The following is a 21246-nucleotide window of genomic DNA, read 5'->3' on the forward strand; positions in this document are numbered from 1 at the left end:
CCAATGCTTCCCAATTAATAATATAGATTTGCAATTTATTCAACATGTTTTCTGTTTCATTAATCATGTCTGAGTAATCACCCTATTAGGTTTAGGGATTCTCACTAAGGATTTAGATGAACTAGTAAATCGATTAACTGTTAGGAATCCATAGAGTTCTTCATCTAGGTTGTTATTAATGCTTGTTCGAGAGTAGCTGATCGTAGGATAATAGGTATTTGATCCGAGAGGGCACATGTTACTGGAACTACTTTAGATGAGCCTAGTTTATAGGTGTGTAATAAGAATCGGCCTATCTACTAAGGTGAACATATCAAACCTGAATTTAATGCTAGTCTAGACCTAGGAATTCGCATCGAGAGGTGGAATTTCTGGTATTAGGCTTGTTAGTTATCGCATCGAGAGGTGGTTAGCTATTCATTAGTGATTTGAGTTCAAGAACGGTTCATTAAATAATCCTAATTAATTTGCTAGATTTATTACTAGTTTATTTCCTGAGAATTTCTCTAAACCTGAAACTTTAATCTATTGATCTTTTCACCTGAAATCATTGTTTGCTATTGTTTTATTTTAATTTTAATAATTTTATTTAGCCTAATTTCGAGACTTATAACTTATTGTGTGAACAAAAGAACTTTGTGGATCGACCCTTAAGTGCTGCAATCGACCTCTTAATATGAGAGAGTAGGCTTTAAGATTAATTTGACCTGTATCACTTTATTCTATCTTAAGGCAATATATATGGGTTGTATATATACAACGAAATATTGATGCTAAGTTAGCACTATTACAAAGTCCGAATATGAGAAGACATCCTCATGTGACGCTTGTGATTTGGCGCTTTAAATGTGGTAAGCGTCAAATAAACCATTTTAAATGGTATATATAGTAATCCAGAAATCATCTCCATTACTAGGAATATTCGAGGAATAAGTTTTTTTACTTAGTTATTTATGAGATCTTGTAAATATTTATTTGTTTGTTATAGATATAATTTACGTCATCCAATTTTATATTTTCTCGAATATTATCATAAAATAAATATTAATTTCTTATTTAAAAAAAGTAAGCAAACAAAAAAATACTAATTCTCGGACGAAGTTCTTAGTCACCCACAAGTCGTGCTATGTACCGACTCCATCCAAATTTTTGGATTTCACCCTCTAGAATTTTTCATTTCTATATTATAACTCTTCGTTATGTATTTTGTCACTTATAAATAATTTTACATTCATATAAATTATTTCATAAGTGTTTTTATAATTATTTTTTTTATATTTTTATTCATAAATTGTTTTAACATCTTTGGAAAATATTTACGATATAACTTTAAAACATAGCTAATTTTATGTAATAATTTAAATTTTGAATATGTTATCATAATAATTTAATACATAAATACAATCAAATATATTTTTTGAAAATGAGTTCTCCCACGACATCGCGGTAATTCATACCTAGTTATTTTAATAAAATAGATAATATTTTCAATTTCTATAATACAAAATTAGTTATTTTTTTCTGGGTTATGATGATTTATATTTTGTAAATTTTATTATAGATCGAATCGTGTTTAGATAGATAATAAATAACTTTTAGGTTAAAAATAAACAAAATTTAAATGTTTTTTTTAACGGTGTACAAAAACTTTAAACATCAAATATAAAAAATTGGAGAAATCAGTAACTTAAATCGTAATAAAAAATAAGTCAATAATTAGCAAACATACCTATATAGTTGTATCACTATTCACTAGTTCTCGATAAAGATTTGAATAATAATTTTCGTGCCCGTGATTAGGAACACTCTTTGTCAGCAAGATTTCCCACAAAAAGTTGTATCTTGGTGATAGCTATAGTTTCAACGATGATTGTGCTTTCCAACAATATATATATATATATATTTAATGCATACCACCTCGTGACGATATATTTTAAATTAGTTTAATAGAAATTATATTTTATATATTAACGAACAGTTTTGCAAATTAAAGTTCTGATTGGTAAAGTTTTTTAAGAGTTAGTTGGAACGGTAAACTGTTAAGGAATAATGCAAAAATGTTAAAAAAAATATTACAAAAAAACTGTACAGAAAATAAAGGTTTTTTTGAGGTTTTGATATTATTCTTGTGATTAGTACCACTTGTAGTACTCTCTTTTTGTTCACCAATCAAAGCCTAACTTGTAGTGGAATAGTAGTTTCCGCATGAAATATAGTATCTTTATTTCGATTTAGGTCATAGAACGTAAATAAATGGTGAGATATATTCATGGAAAAAGATAATTTATACTGTATGCATGATTAACGAGATTGGTATAATATTGTGTTAACACATGTAACACGCAGTCCTACAGTAAGAAAACTTTAATCGATGTGGTAATTAAACATAAGAATTGAGATTTTGTTCATATACTTATATATAGTTGAATTTTTCTTTCTTTAATAAATAAAAATTGGAAGAACCATTAACCATCTGACATTGGATATAGAAATGACTCTTTCTGATGCAAAATAACTAAACCAGAGGAACCAAACATTCATAACAAAGCACATAGGATATTAAATTGGCCAGAACGGCGAGTTGCAATATGAAAGAAGAGATGATATCTTGTCATAAAGTCAAACATGGATTATGAAAGACTTAGCCATACAACATGAAGGTTATTCTGAAATACCGGGAAGGATATTGATGAATGATGAACTTTTATAATAAGTGGATTGCGTATTTTTTGAAAAAGTATTTTGACCATTTTCAAGCACTGGGTTACACGATAATGGTACCATTATTCATAAACCGCAAAATCAAAAATGTAAATAACCCTAACAAAATTCCAAATAGAACATCCCTGATTTTTATAGCAACTATACACTTAATACGAGGACCTTTTATTTATTGAGTTGTGATAAGATGGACACTTTATTTGAGCAGTGGCACATATGAGGTGATGCATGTATGGGAACAAATTAAAGACGTGAAAGTGTACGACAAGATGCTTAATTAGATCTTGCAGTAGAGTGGATTAGGGAGCTTTAAAGTCCTTCTACCAGGACTTTCCTTTATCAAATCAGCCCATTGGTCTCCAATATTCCCAATGATAGTGTGGCCACTCCTCTCTAGCTTCTTCCTCTCTTCTGACTTGAAGCTCGATACCTTCTTGTTTGAGCCTGTTGGCCTGTGTTTACACATATACATATATCTTTCGATTCAGTCACACATATGATTAAGCTACTTTAACTAATATTTTTAATTATTATATATGATTAAACCTACTTTGATTATTCTTATTTGAAAATGACATGCCTCCAATAGGTGAATCCAGCAGCTTTGAGATTCTTTAGAGTGATTTCCTCCAAATCTTGGAATCGTTCAGTAAGTAAGACAGGGCGAATCCCGATTTCAGGGATGTTTTGGTAAAGATGCAAGGTCTCTGGGAGCCCGGGAGCTTCTCCGACCACCAACCACTTCTTGAATGTCTCCGGGTTGTGCTTCTCTGTTCTAAAAAACCAAACAAACAAAATATAGTTTCAATACAATAAATCGAAATTATGTTGACATCTAAATATTTTAAAATATACGGAAATGATATTTACAAGAAATCATATTAGAATTTCATTAAAAATTAGACACTGTGTGAATACAAACTATGGTGGTTAGGCATAATTAATAATACAATATGTATACCTGTATCCATATTTGGCGTAAAAGGGAACATTAGAGAGGAGGGTCTCGTCTAGGTCAAAGATCCAAACATTGTAGGTGTCGTTCTTTAAGGCAAGTCCTTTGACGTAGTAGTAAGCTTCTTTTCTTTGCACACCGTTTTGGAGTCGTAACGATACTGTTGTGAAGTGGTCAAGTAGTCTTCAACATAGTCTTTGCAGTTTGAAGGCACCGTCTTGAAGTTTATGATGTAGACGTCTCAACACCAAGGTGCCAGCTTCTGCAGTCGGGGTAGCTGATGGTAAGTCCTTCTTTCTCTAAGAGTTCGGCTTCGTCCCCAAAGATGGTGTTCGATTCGAGAAGTTCGATGAGCCCCGGAACGGATGCCGAAGACCGGACGTGGGAGACCGTAGCGGCCAAGAGCAAGAGAAGTGAGAGTGAGAGGATTTTCATTTTTTTTTTTTGGTATGGTTTATTGTTTAGTTAATTTGTGATGTTTATTTGTGTGACACAAATAGGCATGTCAATCGGGCTAGCTCGGCCCGGCCCGGCCCGGCCCGGCCCGAAGCCCGCAAAACCCGTACATATTTGAGCCCGACCCGGCCCTAGCAGGGCTACATGGCTTTTCCGGATTTTTCTTCCGATAACAGAAAACAAACTTATAGTTTCTAATATCTCTTAAAAAATAATCTATATATGAAACGAGTCAATCAAAATTTAAATAACCACTAACGCTAATTTAGTTTTTTAAAAAGAAAGTTAAAATCAAATAAATAATCTAAATAAATTGTTTAAACTTATACTAGATAAAATATAAAATCAAAATAATTCAAATTAGGTAGTAGAGCTAATATTTACTTTTTCGATTTATAGTAATACACAACAAACAAACTAAGTTTATGGTTTTCAACTCTATTAAAAAAAATTTTAACAACAAATCTTACAATTAAACGAAAATATTAACAAAAAAAAAGGGTCAAAATATTTTTTAGAGGGCTTTTCGGGCTAGCCCGAGCCCGGCCGGGCTAAGCCTAGAAAACCCTTTAGCCCGAACGGGCTTAGCCCGAACGGGCTTAGCCCAAAAGGCTCGGTTTTTTCTAGACATATAATTTGAAGTCCGAGCCCCCTGTTTTTCATGGCTGGGTCGGGCTAGCCCGCGGGCTTTGGCCCTAGTTGACATGTCTAGACACAAAGGGTGGTATCTTTCTTATTATATAAAGTATGGTTTTCAAAGTTAATAACTCATAGGATCTTGACACGTAGCAAATCTATCGATCTTAGATTTTGACATGTGTAAAACAAAAATTTCGACACGTGTGAAACAAAAATTTTCTTTTATTTATTTTTAAAATAATATAAGAAAACTATACACACATGTCAAATTTATCAACGTGTAAAACCAAAAATAATTTATAAGGAAGTTATACATATATATCTTATATAAAAATATTCTAAAAATTTTAAAAAGATAAATATAAGGATACTAGATGTATATGAAATAAAAATAGAAATTTAAGAAAAAAAGAATTAAGGCAACTATACATATATCTTATAAAAAAAATTTAAAAGTAAAGAAGATAATTATAAGGAAAATATATGTATCTTATTAACTAAAATTAAAAATTAAAAAATTATTTACTAATTATAATTTAAAGCTACTAATTCTAAAAGAAAAAGATTATTAAAAAAGATTTGTGAAATTATACAATCACATTGTATAATATGGTAATTAAAATTTTTTCTAATTAATTATTAATCGTAGAAGAAAAAGGGTTCTAAATACTCACATATATTAATATATAATTCATCTATATCTATATATAAATAAAAGAAAAAGAATTCTATAGATAAACAAATAGATAGATAGACAAGTTAATGGCGATAAAGGTAAATTAAGAATTATGAACGGCGATGGATATAAAATAAAATTGTTGTCGGAAAAGCTCGACCCGATGTCGGAGGAGATAAAAAAGGTGGATAAATAAGAGCAGTTGGGAAAAGAGGGGAAGATGCGGTAACAATGGTGTTGGTGTTGATGACGGTGTTTCAAGCTTGGTGATGGTGGCGGTAAATATTGATGAAGGTGGTGGGTTGGAATTAACGAGATTTAGTATTGATTGTGATAGTTGTGAAATTTAGTTGTGGTGGTGGCCTGGTGGATCGGAGTAGTGAAACTCGGTGGTGATATCCGACGATGAAGATAAACAGTGATATGGAAAAAGAAAAAAAATATGGTCTCGAAGAAATCCAACGAGATAGAGAGAAAGAAAAAGAAAGAGGAGATCAAGCAAAAATAAAAGAAATTTAATGAGATAAAAAAGAAAGATTTGAGACTTCTTGCCGGCAAGAGGAAAGAAAAAAGAGACAACAAAAAACTCATGAGTAATATGAACCAAAAATTGACAATAACCATATAGCAAATAGACATTGTTTAGTTTATATTATTTTCTTAATTCTTTTTTAGTCTTAAATTATTTAGTCCATATTTTCTAATTTCTTCTGAATTTGTCTTTTTGTTTTGAGCTTTTCTCATATTATCAAGTAAAATTACATGATGTGGATATAGACTGTCTCAATGTCACAATTTTGTTTCCATATTGTCCACATTGAAATTATAAAGTGTTATACACTCTTCCGATGGATGTAGATAATTTATTAAATTTCAATAATACACATAGGAGAATTTATTAAATATCATAATGTAACATATAATAAACAAAACTACAAATAGTATTTTATATTGCACATTATTCATAATTAATCTATATTTAAAAAATAATTAAAATACTACCTTTTCTAAAATTAAAACATATTTTTATATAATTTTAGTTAAGCTTACAAAAATAAAAAATAAAAAATGACAATTTCGAATGGTAACCCGTGCAACGCACGGGTCCATCTAGTCGTATTATATAAAGTATAGTTTTCAAAGTTAATAACTTACGAGATCGTGACACGTGTCAAATTTTTTTATCTGAGATTTTGACATGTGTCAAATAAATTTTTCCTTTTAAAAAGAAAGAAAAAGTTAAAAGATAATTATAAAAAATTATAAATTTAAACAGTTTTAAAATGTAAAAAGCTCATTATAAGAAAATTATACATATATTTCCATATAAGAGTTTTTACCATCTAACAAACAAAATTTTTGTTTTTAGAAAGCTAATTTTAAAGAAATTGAACATATATTTCCATAAGAGTTTTTCCAAGAAAAAAATTTAAAAATAGAAAAAAATCTTAAGAAAATTATACAATCAATTATTAATCCTATAAGAAAAAGGATTGTAAATAGTTACCTTTGAATAAATAAATAGATTGTCTCATATTTTCTCATCAAGCAAACTAATTTCTTAACAATGTTATATCATATCAATTATAAAAAAAAAAAAATCGAATCACGATGATTTTCTAAAAATAGCATGTAATATTTAGAACTAATGAATATATGGCAATTGAGCCAAACTAATAATGATGAAAGGCGATAGACATAGACTAGAGTTATTGTTGGAGAGGCTTGGTCCAATGTCGGAAGAGATAAAGAAGATGGAGTAATAAAAAAAGTTGGGAAAAGAGGATAAGAGACGGTAAGTGGTGTTGGTGTTGATGATGGTGGTTTAAGCTTGGTGGTGGTAGCGGCGGTAAATATTGATGAAGGTAGTGAGTCGGAATTAGCGAGATTCGGTATTGTTGGTGGTGGTGACTGTGATAGTAGTGAGATTTAGCTGTGGTGGTGGGTCATAGTAGTGAGACTCGGTGGTGATGTCCGACAAATGCGAGAAATGTAGATAGGAAAAAGAAAAAAATAAAGATATGGTGGTGAAAAAATCAGACGAGAGAGAGAAAGAGAAAGAAAGAGGAATTCGAACAAAAATAGGAGAAATCTAATGAGAGAAACATAGAGATTTGAAAATTAGAAAGAAGAGAAAACGAAGAAATTAATAATATGAGCCAAAAAATTGACAAAAGCCATCTAGCAAATAGATAATATTTAGTATGATGTTATTTTTTTAAAAAATTTTTAGTATTAAGTTGTTTAGTGTATATTTTTTAATTCTTTATAAGGTTTTCTCTTTCTGTTGAGGATATTTCATATTATCAAGTAAAGTTAAATCACATGGATATAGACGGTCTCATATTTTATCCTTTTTTATTGTCACAATTTTATTATGACGTCAAACTTTTCTAAACAAAATCATATATTTACGTATCTCATACTATATGTTTACGTATTATATATATCGTTCATATATTTACGTAACTATATAGTTTTATTTTTTCTTATTGTCATTGTTTTGTTTTTATCTTGCCCACATTGAAATTGTAAGATGTAACACACTCTTCTGATGGATGTAAATAACTTATTAAAATTCAATAATACAACATATGAATATTTATGACTTCATAACTTATAATAAGTAAAGAATTATATAATTTTATAAATAGACTAACATTTATATTAGATGACTTAATAATTAGTATAACATAACTACAAATAATGTTTCATATTGCGTATTATGCTAATAAATTTATATTTAGAAATAATTATGCTGCATTTTTTAAAATATATATGTTTATAGAATTTTAGTTAAGCTAACAAAAATAAAATAAAAATGTTAAGAATGATAATCTCGACCTGCAATTCGTGCAACGCACGGTCTATATCTAGTTTATAATGAAGTAGGGTTAGGTATGGCTACTTTTATGACGACAGGTGGGAGATGAGGAGATAAGTGTACGTGTATGTTTTGGATTGGTGCAACAAATGCTACTGGTCCCATAATGTTTATAATTGACAATATTTTTCACTTACACCACTCGTTTTTAGAGCACGTTGAGGCTGTGTGCTAAAACTAGAATTTGGCGTTTTGTTGTTTATTTTAATTCTTATCTTTGGCTTTTGTGCTTGTAAATTTTGAATTATAGTTTCGTTAGAGAATACTATGAAGTTGTTCTACATTACTAGAAAAATATATCTGAATATGTTGAATTGTTGATGTGAGTATAACTCATGTTTGCGGAAATAATTTAAACTTTTTTTTTTGATAATTGGCAAAGCCAATAGTGCAAAACGTGATATTTGATAAACGAGTAATTGGCAGCAGCTTCCGCAGTGGGCAACAAGAGATAGGTACGTGTATTGTGTAGGTTGAATCATACGAGATGAAATATGTCGGTAAGATAAGAAATGTGAGGTATGCAAGTATAGACGTTAAATAATACGTCTGAATGTTTTACATTGTTACATATCACATAGCTTTTTCCTCTTGATGAAAGCCTTCCTCAAATTCGAGAAATCCATCATGAATGTTTGATCTAGATCCATTTTTGTTCCAAGTTATTAAACAAGCTTTTTAATGAAAGCCTTTGATTTAGACTCTACCTAAATGTTTGATTTCAGAACAATTCAAACCATTTTTATATGTTTTTTTTTTTTTTTTTTTTTTTTTTTTTTTTAGAAAACGAACCATTTTTATATGTTTACCGATGAAAACATAGCTACCTACCAAAATATCCAAATATTTAGTACAAAACCTTCTTGAATATATTTCAAAACAAGTTTTGTGGTGAAAACCGTTCAAAATATTTTTGATATCCAAGATTCTAATAAGAAAACAATAAATACCATATGAAAACAAGTAATCAAACTCAAAATACTTCAACCTCATTTAGCATGTATAGATGTCAAGTGAAACCTTCAATCTTGTATCTTATAACTACGTGTTCTACTTCCTCCACATATGTTGATTTGGTTCTTTCCCACGATCATATAACTTTTTGGCAATGGAACCATCAGATTAAAATAATCCCCATGTTTTACCATGCCAAAATGTTTTTTTTTTTTTTTATAAATCCTATCAGCGGATCCGGTTAGCCCCGATAGAAATGCACCGAAGTGCTTTAGAGTGGACTTCTTCCCGAAGGACCACCACACTGTCTGTCCCGAGTTTAGAATGTTTTCCGACTAATGGCAGGGGTAGCCAGATCGCCTGTTACTGGACTACCAGATAAACTGCCTGAGCCTTTGGCCCAAGCGACTTCCCACACAGATTTGCTTTTTGTTTTCAGAGTGGATCGAACTTGGGTTAGTTCCTTCAAACATTTCTCCAATTCCCAACTACCACTGGACCACAGCTGTGTAGGCTACCCTCCAAAAATGTATGAGACAAGATTAAGGGAGACCTTCCATAATTATATGGAGTTCTTTTTTTTTTTCTTTTTGAATTTTAAAATCGCCAAAAATTATCAAAAACAAGCCATATATGTTCATATAAATTCAACGAGCAATAGCAAAATCTTATTCTGAACACATTTACAAGACAAAACAAATCTTAACCAAGTCACCAAACCAAGTTTAATATATAAACTATAACATAAGCAAACAAACAAGTCTAATAATCGTGATATGTATAAACTAATCTCCTCTATAAACAAATGGGAATACGTTTAATATAGTATCACAAACAAAAGTAGTAAACATATTGTTCATGAAATCAGAATCTAAACGTCATTGGAGTACAAACCATTGCATTTTCATGAAATCAAAACCTATAAAAATAACATTCAATTATGCTAAGCAATCAATCTACTTTAAGATCGACACAAAATGAAAGATGAGAAAAAATGGGTACTAACTTGAATTAATAAGCGCTTTGTTACAGATCACGTTGGAGATAAACTTGAATTTTTACCACAAATTGAAACAGTTTGAGAAAAATGAAAGCCCGAAAAACTCTTTCTTCTGTTGTTTTAGAATCCTAAATCGAAACCAAAATCAAAATAAGAGTTTCACATCCCGATCGGGAATTGATTTGTTTTAGTATCGAAACCAAAACTAAAAAAGAGCTTCCATCAATGAAGCGGTTAGAAAATCTTATTATGAAATCGAGCTTGTAAGTGCACTCTATACCAGGAGCTCAGATAAGTGCACAAGTTGCCGGAACAGGATTGAAGCTGTTCTTGGATACAGGAGTAATGACTAAGTAATTGTCGCTGACGTGGAATAGGCGCCAAATGAATGAATGACGTGGTGATCACAACAGGATAAGTTCAGTTTGGCAAGAAGATATTCGATGGAGATTTGGAGAGATCCAAGATCGAGAAGACTAAACCTAGAAGATCTGAAGACCTCGTGAATATAAAAGGGGTGCTAAGGCTCTTGCTAGGGTTAGCCGTTTCTGAAGCAAAAAAAGTATCGCAAGCTTTTTTGTTCTGTTAGAGAGTAAGCTTTACTCTGTTTGAGTTGCAAGAGAGATTAGAGAGTGTGTTCTTGTAATTCTCTTGTGAGTCTTAGAAATCTCAGGTGACAAGCCAAAAGTAGTTTTAGGTCTTGTGTAAAACCAGTTAAGAGAGTTGTATCTTCTTAACCAGATTTCTAATAAAGTAATACTCAGTGTTTCTGAGTTTGGGAAATACGGTTCTGAGTTCATCCAAATTTCACTTGGTATCAGAGCAGGCATCTGAACTAAGTTGAGATCATACATTGTTAAGAAGATACAACTCTCTTAACTGGTTGATAGTGAATCTGAAGATGACGATTCAGATGATGATGTGAAAGGTTTCGTTTCCTTTATAGGAATCATAGAAGAAAACTCTGACAGTGATGTAGAAGACAGAGATAGTATTGTCCAAGCTGATGATGAATCAGAAATGGAGAAGGATCTTGATATTGATGGACAGTTCAGGAAAATGTATGACAACTGGTGTCTTCTGAGTAAAGAGAAGATTGCTTGGATGGAAGAGAAGCTAGCAATTTTGGAACTAAATGAAAAACTGAAAGCTGACTTGGCTCTGGAGAATCAGAAGAATAGTGAACTCGTTCAGAAACTCGGGTTGGAAGAGGAGAATGTCAGAGTGCTTACTCAAGAACTCAGCGATACCCGCAAGAAGATACACATGTTGAACAGTGGAACAAAGGACTTGGATAGCATCTTAGCTTCTGGAAGAACAGGAAAATCCAACTTTGGATTGGGGTATCAAGGAGGAGAAACAAGTGGTAAGACGAATTTTGTTCGAAGCAAAGCTGTACCTGGTGTTCGAAGTCAGACATGATTCAGAAACCAGACCAGAGCTGTTCCAGCAAGACAACAGTATCAGAACTACAATTATCGTCAGACAGGGTTTCAAAACCAGACTGGAGCTGTTCCAGCAAGACGATAGTACCAGAACTTCAATCACAGTCACTATCACAGGTCAGTGACAGGTTACGAATGCTACTACTGTGGACGACATGGTCACATTCAGAGATTCTGCTACAGATATGCAGCTAAGGTAAACCAGCTGAAACGACAAGGTAAGCTCTATCCACATCAACACAGAGCTTCAAAGATGTATGTTAAGAGGGACGATCTGTACTGTCATGTAGCATACATTTCAGCTGAAGCAGGTGGGTCAAGGCCGTGGTACTTTGACAGTGGAGCATCTCGACACATGACGGGAAGTCATTCTAATCTTAACAACTACACTACTGTTAAGGAGAGTAAAGTCACATTCGGTGGTGGAGCTAAAGGAAGAATTAGAGGAAAAGGAGACTTGACTGAAGCTGAGAAACCGCAACTCACAAATGTTTACTTTGTGGAGGGACTTACTGCAAATTTGATAAGTGTAAGTCAGCTATGTGATGAAGGATCAACAGTGAGCTTCAACAGAGTCAAGTGTTGGGCTACAGATGAGAAGAATCAGAATGCTCTTTCAGGTGTTAGAACCGGTAACAACTGCTACATGTGGGAAGAACCAAAAGTTTGTCTTAGAGCTGAAAAAGATGACCCTGTCTTATGGCATCAACGCCTTGGCCACATGAATGTCAGAAGCATGTCCAAGCTGGTCAATAAGGAAATGGTTAGAGGTGTACCGGAGTTAAAGCATCTTGACAAGATCGTGTGTAGTGCTTGCAACCAAGGAAAAGAGATTAGAGTTCAACACAAGAAGGTGGAGGGAGTGCAGACCACTCAAGTTTTAGATCTCATTCACATGGATCTAATGGGACCAATGCAGACAGAAAGCATTGCCGGAAAGAGATATGTTTTTGTCTTGGTTGATGACTTCTCACGTTATACTTGGGTAAGATTTATCAGGGAAAAATCTGAGACTGCCAACAGCTTCAAGATCTTAGCTCTTCAGCTGAAAAATGAGAAGAAGATGGGAATAAAACAAATCAGAAGTGATCGCGGAGGTGAGTTTCTAAGTGAAGCCTTTAACAGCTTCTGTGAGTCTCAAGGAATTTTCCACCAATACTCAGCACCTAGAACTCCACAGTCTAATGGTGTTGTTGAAAGGAAAAATCGAACTCTTCAAGAAATGGCCAGAGCCATGATTCATGGGAATGGAGTCCCTGAGAAGTTTTGGGCTGATGCCATTAGTACTGCATGCTATGTCATAAACCGAGTGTATGTCAGGATAGGGTCTGATAAAACTCCCTATGAGATCTGGAAGGGGAAGAAGCCAAATCTAAGTTACTTCCGAGTATTTGGATGTGTCTGTTACATCATGAATGATAAGGATCAGCTGGGAAAATTTGATTCTCGCAGTGAAGAAGGTTTCTTTCTTGGTTATGCTACCAACAGTTTGGCATATCGAGTTTGGAACAAGAGGAGGGGAAAGATAGAAGAGTCAATGAACGTTGTCTTTGATGATGGAAGTATGCCCACTTTGCAAATAATTGCAAGTAATAGTGGTGAAGCTCACAACTTAACTCCAAGGATCCAAGAAGTGGAAGGAAATGAGAATCAAAATGTCAGTGAAGCAAATGAATCAGAAGAAGAATCTGATGAGGAAGTTCACTCAATCCAAGTACACCGTAATCATTCTGCTGGGGATGTAATCGGAGATCTGAATGGTGAAAGAGTAACAAGAGGGATAAAACAGAACTACAGACAAATGGCTTCGTTTGCAGGCTTTGAAGAGATCATGTTTTCATGTTTTGTTTCCATGACAGAACCTAAGAATGTCAAAGAAGCTTTGGATGATCATTTCTGGATTCTTGCAATGGAGGATGAATTAGAAGAATTCTCAAGAAATCAAGTTTGGTATTTGGTTCCATGGCCTCCAAAAGTGAATGTTATTGGAACTAAGTGGATCTTCAAAAACAAAAGTGATGAAGAAGGAAATATCATCAGAAACAAAGCTAGGCTCGTGGCACAAGGATACACTCAAGTTGAGGGACTAGACTACGATGAAACCTTTGCTCCGGTTGCAAGGCTCGAATGCATAAGGTTTCTTCTTGGCACAGCATGTGGTATGGGGTTTAAACTGCAGCAGATGGATGTCAAGAGCGCCTTTTTGAATGGCATCATACAGGAGGAAGTGTATGTAGAGCAGCCCAAAGGATTTGAGAGTCTTGAGTTTCCGGATCATGTGTTTAAATTGGAAAAAGCTCTGTACGGTTTGAAACAAGCACCTCGTGCATGGTATGAGAGACTTACTACTTTTCTGACAGTGGAAGGATACATACGTGGGAGTGTTGATAAGACTCTGTTTGTCAAAAGGGATAGTCATGGGATGATCATCATACAAATTTATGTAGATGATATCGTTTTTGGAGGAACATCCGACAAACTTGTCAAATCATTTGTAAAGGCAATGACAACTGAGTTCAGGATGAGTATGGTAGGAGAACTCAAGTATTTTTTGGGGTTGCAAGTGAACCAGACGGATGAAGGCATTACCATCTCACAGAGCACATATGCCCAAAATCTTGTAAAACGGTTTGGAATGTGTTCTAGCAAGTCCGCCAGAACTCCCATGAGTACTACGTTGAAACTCTCCAAGGATGAGGCTGGTGAAAAGGTGGATGAAAAGGCATACAGAGGTATGATTGGAAGTCTCCTCTATCTCACTGCAAGTAGGCCGGACTTATGTCTCAGCGTAGGACTGTGTGCAAGATATCAAGCCAATCCCAAGGCTTCTCACTTAGCAGCTGTGAAGAGAATTGTCAAATATGTGAAAGGAACAGTGAACTACGGGCTTAGTTACACCAGGGATACTAGTCTGGCACTAGTTGGCTACTGTGACGCTGACTGGGCAGGGAATCTTGATGATCGTCGGAGTACTACTGGTGGTTGTTTTTTTCTAGGAAACAATCTCATCTCATGGCACAGTAAGAAGCAAAATTCTGTAGCACTGTCTACAGCCGAGTCTGAATATATTGCCCTTGGCAGCTGCTGCACTCAACTCCTCTGGATGAAACAAATGGGCCTGGATTATGGTATTTCATTTCCTGAACCTTTACTTGTTAAATGTGATAATCAAAGTGCAATTGACATCTCTAAGAATCCTGTGCAGCATTCTAGAACTAAACACATTGAGATAAGGCATCATTTTGTTAGAGAATTAGTTGAAGAGAAACAAGTTATCATAGAACATGTACCCACTGGAATCCAACTTGCTGATATTTTCACTAAGCCTTTAGACTTTGACACGTTTGTGAACTTGCAAAAGTCCCTGGGTGTTTGTGAACTCTGACTATCTTCTCGTTGAGTGTTTGTGCTGAAACAGGGTTGGTTGTACAGTGAGAAGTGTGTTTTTCAAAATATTTCTGTGATTCACAAGTGTTTTGTTTAAAATTTTTTGCTGAAAAGTTCATCAAGAGAAAGAGCTACCTATCATGTGTTGGAGCTGCAAAGTCAGTAAATTGTGTGATGGACAATGTGTGTAGAGCATTCAGGAAGGCGTGAAATGCAGAAAGGAGCAGAAAAAGCATTTCATGTCATAAGATGAAGCATGAGCTTATCTAAGTCACGGGGGACAAAGGAGAAATCTTGTCACTAACCCGAGGGAACAAAGGAGAAATCTTGTTTACCTAACAATATGTGAGAGGAGCAAACATCAATCAAAATAAAAGAGGTTCAAAAGCAGTCTTGTCATAAAAAAAAAAAAAAGGAACTGTTGTCCTCTGGTTGCAATCTTCTCTCACTGCAGAAAGGAGCAGTAAGATGCACATTCACAAGGTCTGAAACGCTTTCTCAGCCTTGTGGTTACATAGAGCCTGAATGCTGCTGCACAGTCTATCACATTCCTTGTCAAAGGACTCGCTAGCTCTCTGATCCATGACAGTGTGAAGACTACTCTTGAAGAATCAACATTCTCATATGTGTTGGAACAGCAGATTATGTGTTTTAAAAAAAAAAAAAAAAAAAAAAAAAAGGAGCTTCGCACTGTACAATTAGCTTTGGGACTGCACAGATGTCAACATGTGGAAGAGACGGTTGCTGTTCTGAGTACACTGATAGGGACTTGTTCTATGTCAATCACTGTCTTGCGTCAGAAAATTGAGTTGGATCTTCAGAGGTACCGTGTTTAAAAATTTTTTTTAAAAAAATTAAGAACTCTGTGTGTTTCTTTTAGTGCTTTCTCTGATTGATTCTTGATTAAACCGGTTTTATACCCGGTTAGCACTAATTTTTGGTTTTGAGTTTTTTGTTTGTCTAACAGGAGAACACGCGGGATATCACAAGTTTTTGTGTTTCTTTCTCTTTGAGAGTCGTTCCCAATTCCTCTCTCAAACCCTAGCCATGGCGAGAACTCGCGCTGCTGCTAAGCGCTCTCATCCCGATCGATTGGAGCTCAATGATTCCGACAGCTCAATTGAGGAAGTTCCCCCGAAAGCAGCCCTTCGATCCTCGAGTTCTGCTCCGCCACCAGATGCTGCGGCTGACTCCGGCCCTGCTCCGTTAGACAAATCGATGCCATCTTCTTCGAAAGCGGCTGGCCACAAATCTGCACCGTCCTCCTCGCATCCCCCAATCAACGATCCGGTGCCAGATCTGCTGAAGAACTTCATGAAGACCCGCGGGAACGTTCCGTACGACTCATCAGACCGCTGCAGCATGCACCGCTATCATCAGGCAAAGAGGGATGCGGCTGACCCTTCGATTTGGAAGCTGCCCTATGCTCCGATGAACTTTCGCTTCCTCACATCTCAGGGAATTGAAAGGTACAAAGATTTCACACACCGTGAATTTCATGACCAGAGGTATGTTCCGCGTGGTCCTGCTAGTACTACTGAGATGATGAAATTGATAGAGGAGAATCACCTGTCTGACACTGTTAGTGAGATTGATCCGTATGTCAAAGAAGTTGTGCTGGAATTTTACTCAAATTTCCACATATTCAATGAGGTAACCAAGAAGTCGCCTGTGTTTGTTCAAGGGAAAATGTACGAATTCTCACCACAGATGATCAACAAAGCGTTTCGTACTCCTGCTATCAAGTGGCATGCCAAGGCTGAGTATGAAAGAGCTGCATTGTCGAAGCATGCCTTGGCTAAGTATCTGTCAGAAGGTAAAGTTGTTACCTGGAAGGACCTGCGTACTCCTGTGATGCCTACACATCTGGCTGGCCTGTACTTGATTTGCTGCATTAATTGGCTTCCATCAAAGAACAATTCAAATGTGACAATTGATCGGGCTAAGCTTTTGTATCTTATCAATGAGAAAATCCCTTTCAATTATGGGAAGCTGGTATATGATCAAGTGGAAAGAGCTGCTCGCTTTCCAGGTCAGATTCTAAACATTCTGCCATTCCCGAACTTGATCTATCGGGTACTTATGTTTCAGAGGGAGATTACCTTGGAGAACTTTGAAAAACCTGATCCACCTCCAAAGAAGTTCAATCCAGAAGTGAGAGGTGGTATAGATCACCCAAGACGTCGAGGAGAGTATGTGTTTGGAACCTCATTGGCAGGAGACCTGAGACACGCATCCACTCTCCTGCTGAACATGGCTGTTCGGTTGGAAGGTACGTTTTCAAGTTTCTTTACTGGAGTCTTGAGTGCATAGGTGTAATCCTGGTAGAAGTTTTGTTTTTGACTCAATTGTGTCATACAAGCAGGGGGAGATTATGGGTTAGTACAGCCTTCTTCTGATCAGTCTCAGGGTGTGAATGCTGATGCCGAGGCTCAAGGTTCTGAACCTGAAGCTGATGACTCTTATGCTGAGCCCGTTGATGAAGGCTGGCCTTCAGAGAACTCTAATTCGGATTCATTTGTGGATTCATTGGATGTTGACAATGAAGAAGGGTTTGAAGACACTCAGTCAGGATAATATAGACTAGTTTTGGAGACTGAGTGGTCTAGGATTTAGGGGGAGTCTTAACTTTTGGCATTACTTCGGATTGTTTTTGTATGTATGCCATGTTTTCTCTGTTTTTCAGTATCTTGCGAACAAGGATCCTGTGTCTGAATATTTTTCGGAGTTAAGACTTAATTTTAATAATTCCGCTGTGCCTTGTTTTTCGTTGATATGATGTGTGCTTGTGAATCTTGAGAGAATCATTGCAGGATGGCTTGAATTGACAAATTGAATCAAAAAGGGGGAGATTGTAAGTGCACTCTATACCAGGAGCTCAGATAAGTGCACAAGTTGCCGGAACAGGATTGAAGCTGTTCTTGGATACAGGAGTAATGACTAAGTAATTGTCGCTGACGTGGAATAGGCGCCAAATGAATGAATGACGTGGTGATCACAACAGGATAAGTTCAGTTTGGCAAGAAGATATTCGATGGAGATTTGGAGAGATCCAAGATCGAGAAGACTAAACCTAGAAGATCTGAAGACCTCGTGAATATAAAAGGGGTGCTAAGGCTCTTGCTAGGGTTAGCCGTTTCTGAAGCAAAAAAAGTATCGCAAGCTTTTTTGTTCTGTTAGAGAGTAAGCTTTACTCTGTTTGAGTTGCAAGAGAGATTAGAGAGTGTGTTCTTGTAATTCTCTTGTGAGTCTTAGAAATCTCAGGTGACAAGCCAAAAGTAATTTTAGGTCTTGTGTAAAACCAGTTAAGAGAGTTGTATCTTCTTAACCAGATTTCTAATAAAGTAATACTCAGTGTTTCTGAGTTTGGGAAATACGGTTCTGAGTTCATCCAAATTTCAGAGCTTACCTTGAGTTTTAAATCCAAAATGGATGACGGGATTAGGTTGCAGTGAGAGAGGGTGAAAAAGATTTATAGGTTTTGTGTAGAAAAGATGATGATTGCGAGAATCGGGCGAGAATGTGAAATGGTAACGAAAACAGCGAGCACGAGAACCCGGCGAAGCGACGAGAATCCGGCGATTTTTAGGTCATTATTATGGCAACGAGAATCTGGCGGTTTGAGATATGTTTTGGCAATTTCGTCAATTGTGGCCCGTTTGGTCTTTGTGGCTCAATAACGCATCTTTGAAAATTGCCGGTTAGATATAAACTTGTGTTATATGTTGAATTTCAGAATTTTGGTGCTAAATTTGGAAATAAAATATAATATTGTGCTATTTTGTCAATTATCCAAAAAAATATATTCAATGGCAATAATTTAAATAATTGTTTTTGTTGTATATTTATTTCTTTTTAATTAATAATTTTGTTTTATTATTGAAGAGAAAAAGTGTAGGACCCACATATCTGAAAAATGAAACAAAAATTCCTACAAATTGTAAAACATATTGAAGAACAAAGAGGAACATGATATTCCTACTTATTTTTTCCTTAAAAATGGTTATCAATTCGAGTTTTACTTTTTTGTAGGATTATATATTTCTCCCGTGCAACATCAACGAGTGATATTCTTATTTTTTATACTGTACAATAATTAAACGTGTTTTACTTTAATCTATGAGATTGTGACATTATGCCATACATCATAAACATATTTTACATCCTATATTGCAAAATTATAGCAAAATTTTTGTTCCAAATTTTTCGAAATTCATTTTTGTTTTATTTAACTATTAACTGCTAAATTATTTTTTTTCAATTCACTTTGTTTTTTCTTTTTATTAAATTCAAATTGTCATGGCCAGTTGATTAAATACTTCCTATAAAGAAAAACAACATTTAGTACAAAGTCTTTGTACTTATTAAGTTACGATAGGATATCACATATACAAACAACATTCCTTACGAATAACTTTTTTGAACTCTAATTAATTTAGGATAACAAGAAAAAAAAAAGATATGATAGACATTTTATTTATGCACCGGTGCCAAAACGGCTACAAAGATAAACGAAACGACATAGATATGAAGCGGATACAAGGGGACAAAGCCATGATGATAGATAGATGCTTAAGAAGGTACGTAGTAGAGTGGATTTGGGAGCTTAAAAACCCTTCCAGGAGTATCCTCAACCAAATCAGCCCATTGGTCTCCAATATTGCCAACGATGTTGTATCCTTTCTTCACCAGGCTCTTCCTCACCTTTGACTTGTACACCACTTGCCTCAAGTTCGAACCGTTTGGCCTGCGTTTCCATATTTAGTCCTCGATTCAATCACATATGATACTTAAACAATTATTGTATATAAATATATAATTAATCTTGATTCTTACTTTAATATGAGATGCTTCCAGTAGATCACACCAGCAGCCTCAAGATTCTCGAGAGTGACATTCTTCCACAATTTCCAACGGTCACTAAGTATGATGGGTTCAATCCCGAGTTCTAAGATGTTTTGGTAAAGATGCAAAGTCTCCGGAAGCCCGGGAGTTGATGCTCCGGTCCCTAACCACAACCAGTATGCCCCCGGGTCGGTCTTCTCTGTCCTAAGAAGCCAGAAGAAAAAAAATACTTAGATTTAAAAGAAATCGCACAGTAGATATAAAAAAAAAAACATTTTGGTCAGTGTCAGTCAACCTATTTAGAGTTGAAAATTATATACTATAAAACCGAAATTTATCTGTCCATATATATATTGACATCTAAATATTTTCAAAAAAATATGAAGATAATATTATTAATGCAATGCAATGGAGGTGGTATATGTAGGACTAATAATAATAATGTGTATATACCCGTATCCATATTTGGCGTAGTAGGGAATACTAGAGAGGAGAGTGTCGTCTAGGTCAAAGATCCAAACATTAACGGTGTCGTTCTTTAGGGAAAGTCCTTTGGCATAGAAATAAGCCTCTTTGCACACAGTTTTGGAGTCAGATTGATATTGTTTGGAAGTGATCAAGTAGTCTTCAACATAGTCTTTGCAATTTGCGGGCACCGTGTCGAAGTCTATGATGTTAGAAGTCTCAACACCAAGGTGCCAGCTTCTGCAGTTGTGGTAGTTGATGGAAAGTTTCTCTTTCTCTAAGAGTTCGGCTTCGTTCCCAGAGATGGTGTTCGAATCGACGAGTTCGATGAGCTCTGGAACGGATGCCGAGACCGTAGCGGCCAAGAGCAAGAGAAGTGAAAGTGAAAGAATTTTCATGTTTTTTGTGGTATATATGGTTTATTGTTTAGTTTGTGATGTTTATTTGTGTGACACAAAGGGTGGTATTTATAATGAGGTAGGGTAAGTATGGTTACTTATGACGACAGATGGGAAATGAGGCTATAAGTATATGTGTGTGTTTTCGATTGGTGCAACAAATGCTACTGGTCCGATAATGTTTATAATCGACGATATTTTTCACTTACATAGAACCACTCGTTTTTAGAGCACGTTGAGATTGTGTGCTTAATTAACTAGAATTCAATAAATTAGCAAACATACATATATAGCTGCATCACTATATTCACTAGTTTTTTTTTTTTTTGGTTTAATGTAAAGATTATTTCACTAGTTCTTGATAAAGATTGAATAATAATTTTCGTGCCCGAGATTAGGAACACTTTCTTTGTCAGAAAGA

The 21246-nt window shown here is 35.0% G+C and overlaps 2 protein-coding genes and 1 pseudogene across 2 annotated transcripts; 1 reads left to right on the forward strand and 2 right to left on the reverse strand.

The window, feature by feature from the left end:
* Positions 1-2723: 2723 nt before the first annotated feature.
* On the reverse strand, positions 2724-4141 carry LOC110227704 (annotated as a pseudogene).
* An 11909-nt stretch (positions 4142-16050) lies between these two features.
* LOC110227703 lies at positions 16051-18510 on the forward strand. The gene is made up of 2 exons (XM_021022998.1): positions 16051-17389; positions 17483-18510. Exons 1-2 carry the CDS (start codon positions 16165-16167, stop codon positions 17692-17694), a joined length of 1437 nt encoding a protein of 478 aa, XP_020878657.1. The 5' UTR covers positions 16051-16164; the 3' UTR covers positions 17695-18510.
* A 1055-nt stretch (positions 18511-19565) lies between these two features.
* On the reverse strand, positions 19566-20992 carry LOC9310289 (vegetative storage protein 2). The gene is made up of 3 exons (XM_021023003.1): positions 20416-20992; positions 19954-20166; positions 19566-19864 (listed from the first exon to the last, which is right to left on the reverse strand). Exons 1-3 carry the CDS (start codon positions 20823-20825, stop codon positions 19690-19692), a joined length of 798 nt encoding a protein of 265 aa, XP_020878662.1. The 5' UTR covers positions 20826-20992; the 3' UTR covers positions 19566-19689.
* Between the last annotated feature and the right edge of the window lie 254 nt (positions 20993-21246).

Source organism: Arabidopsis lyrata (genome assembly GCF_000004255.2).
Source record: "Arabidopsis lyrata subsp. lyrata unplaced genomic scaffold ARALYscaffold_6, whole genome shotgun sequence".
Taxonomy (NCBI): Eukaryota; Viridiplantae; Streptophyta; class Magnoliopsida; order Brassicales; family Brassicaceae; genus Arabidopsis; species Arabidopsis lyrata.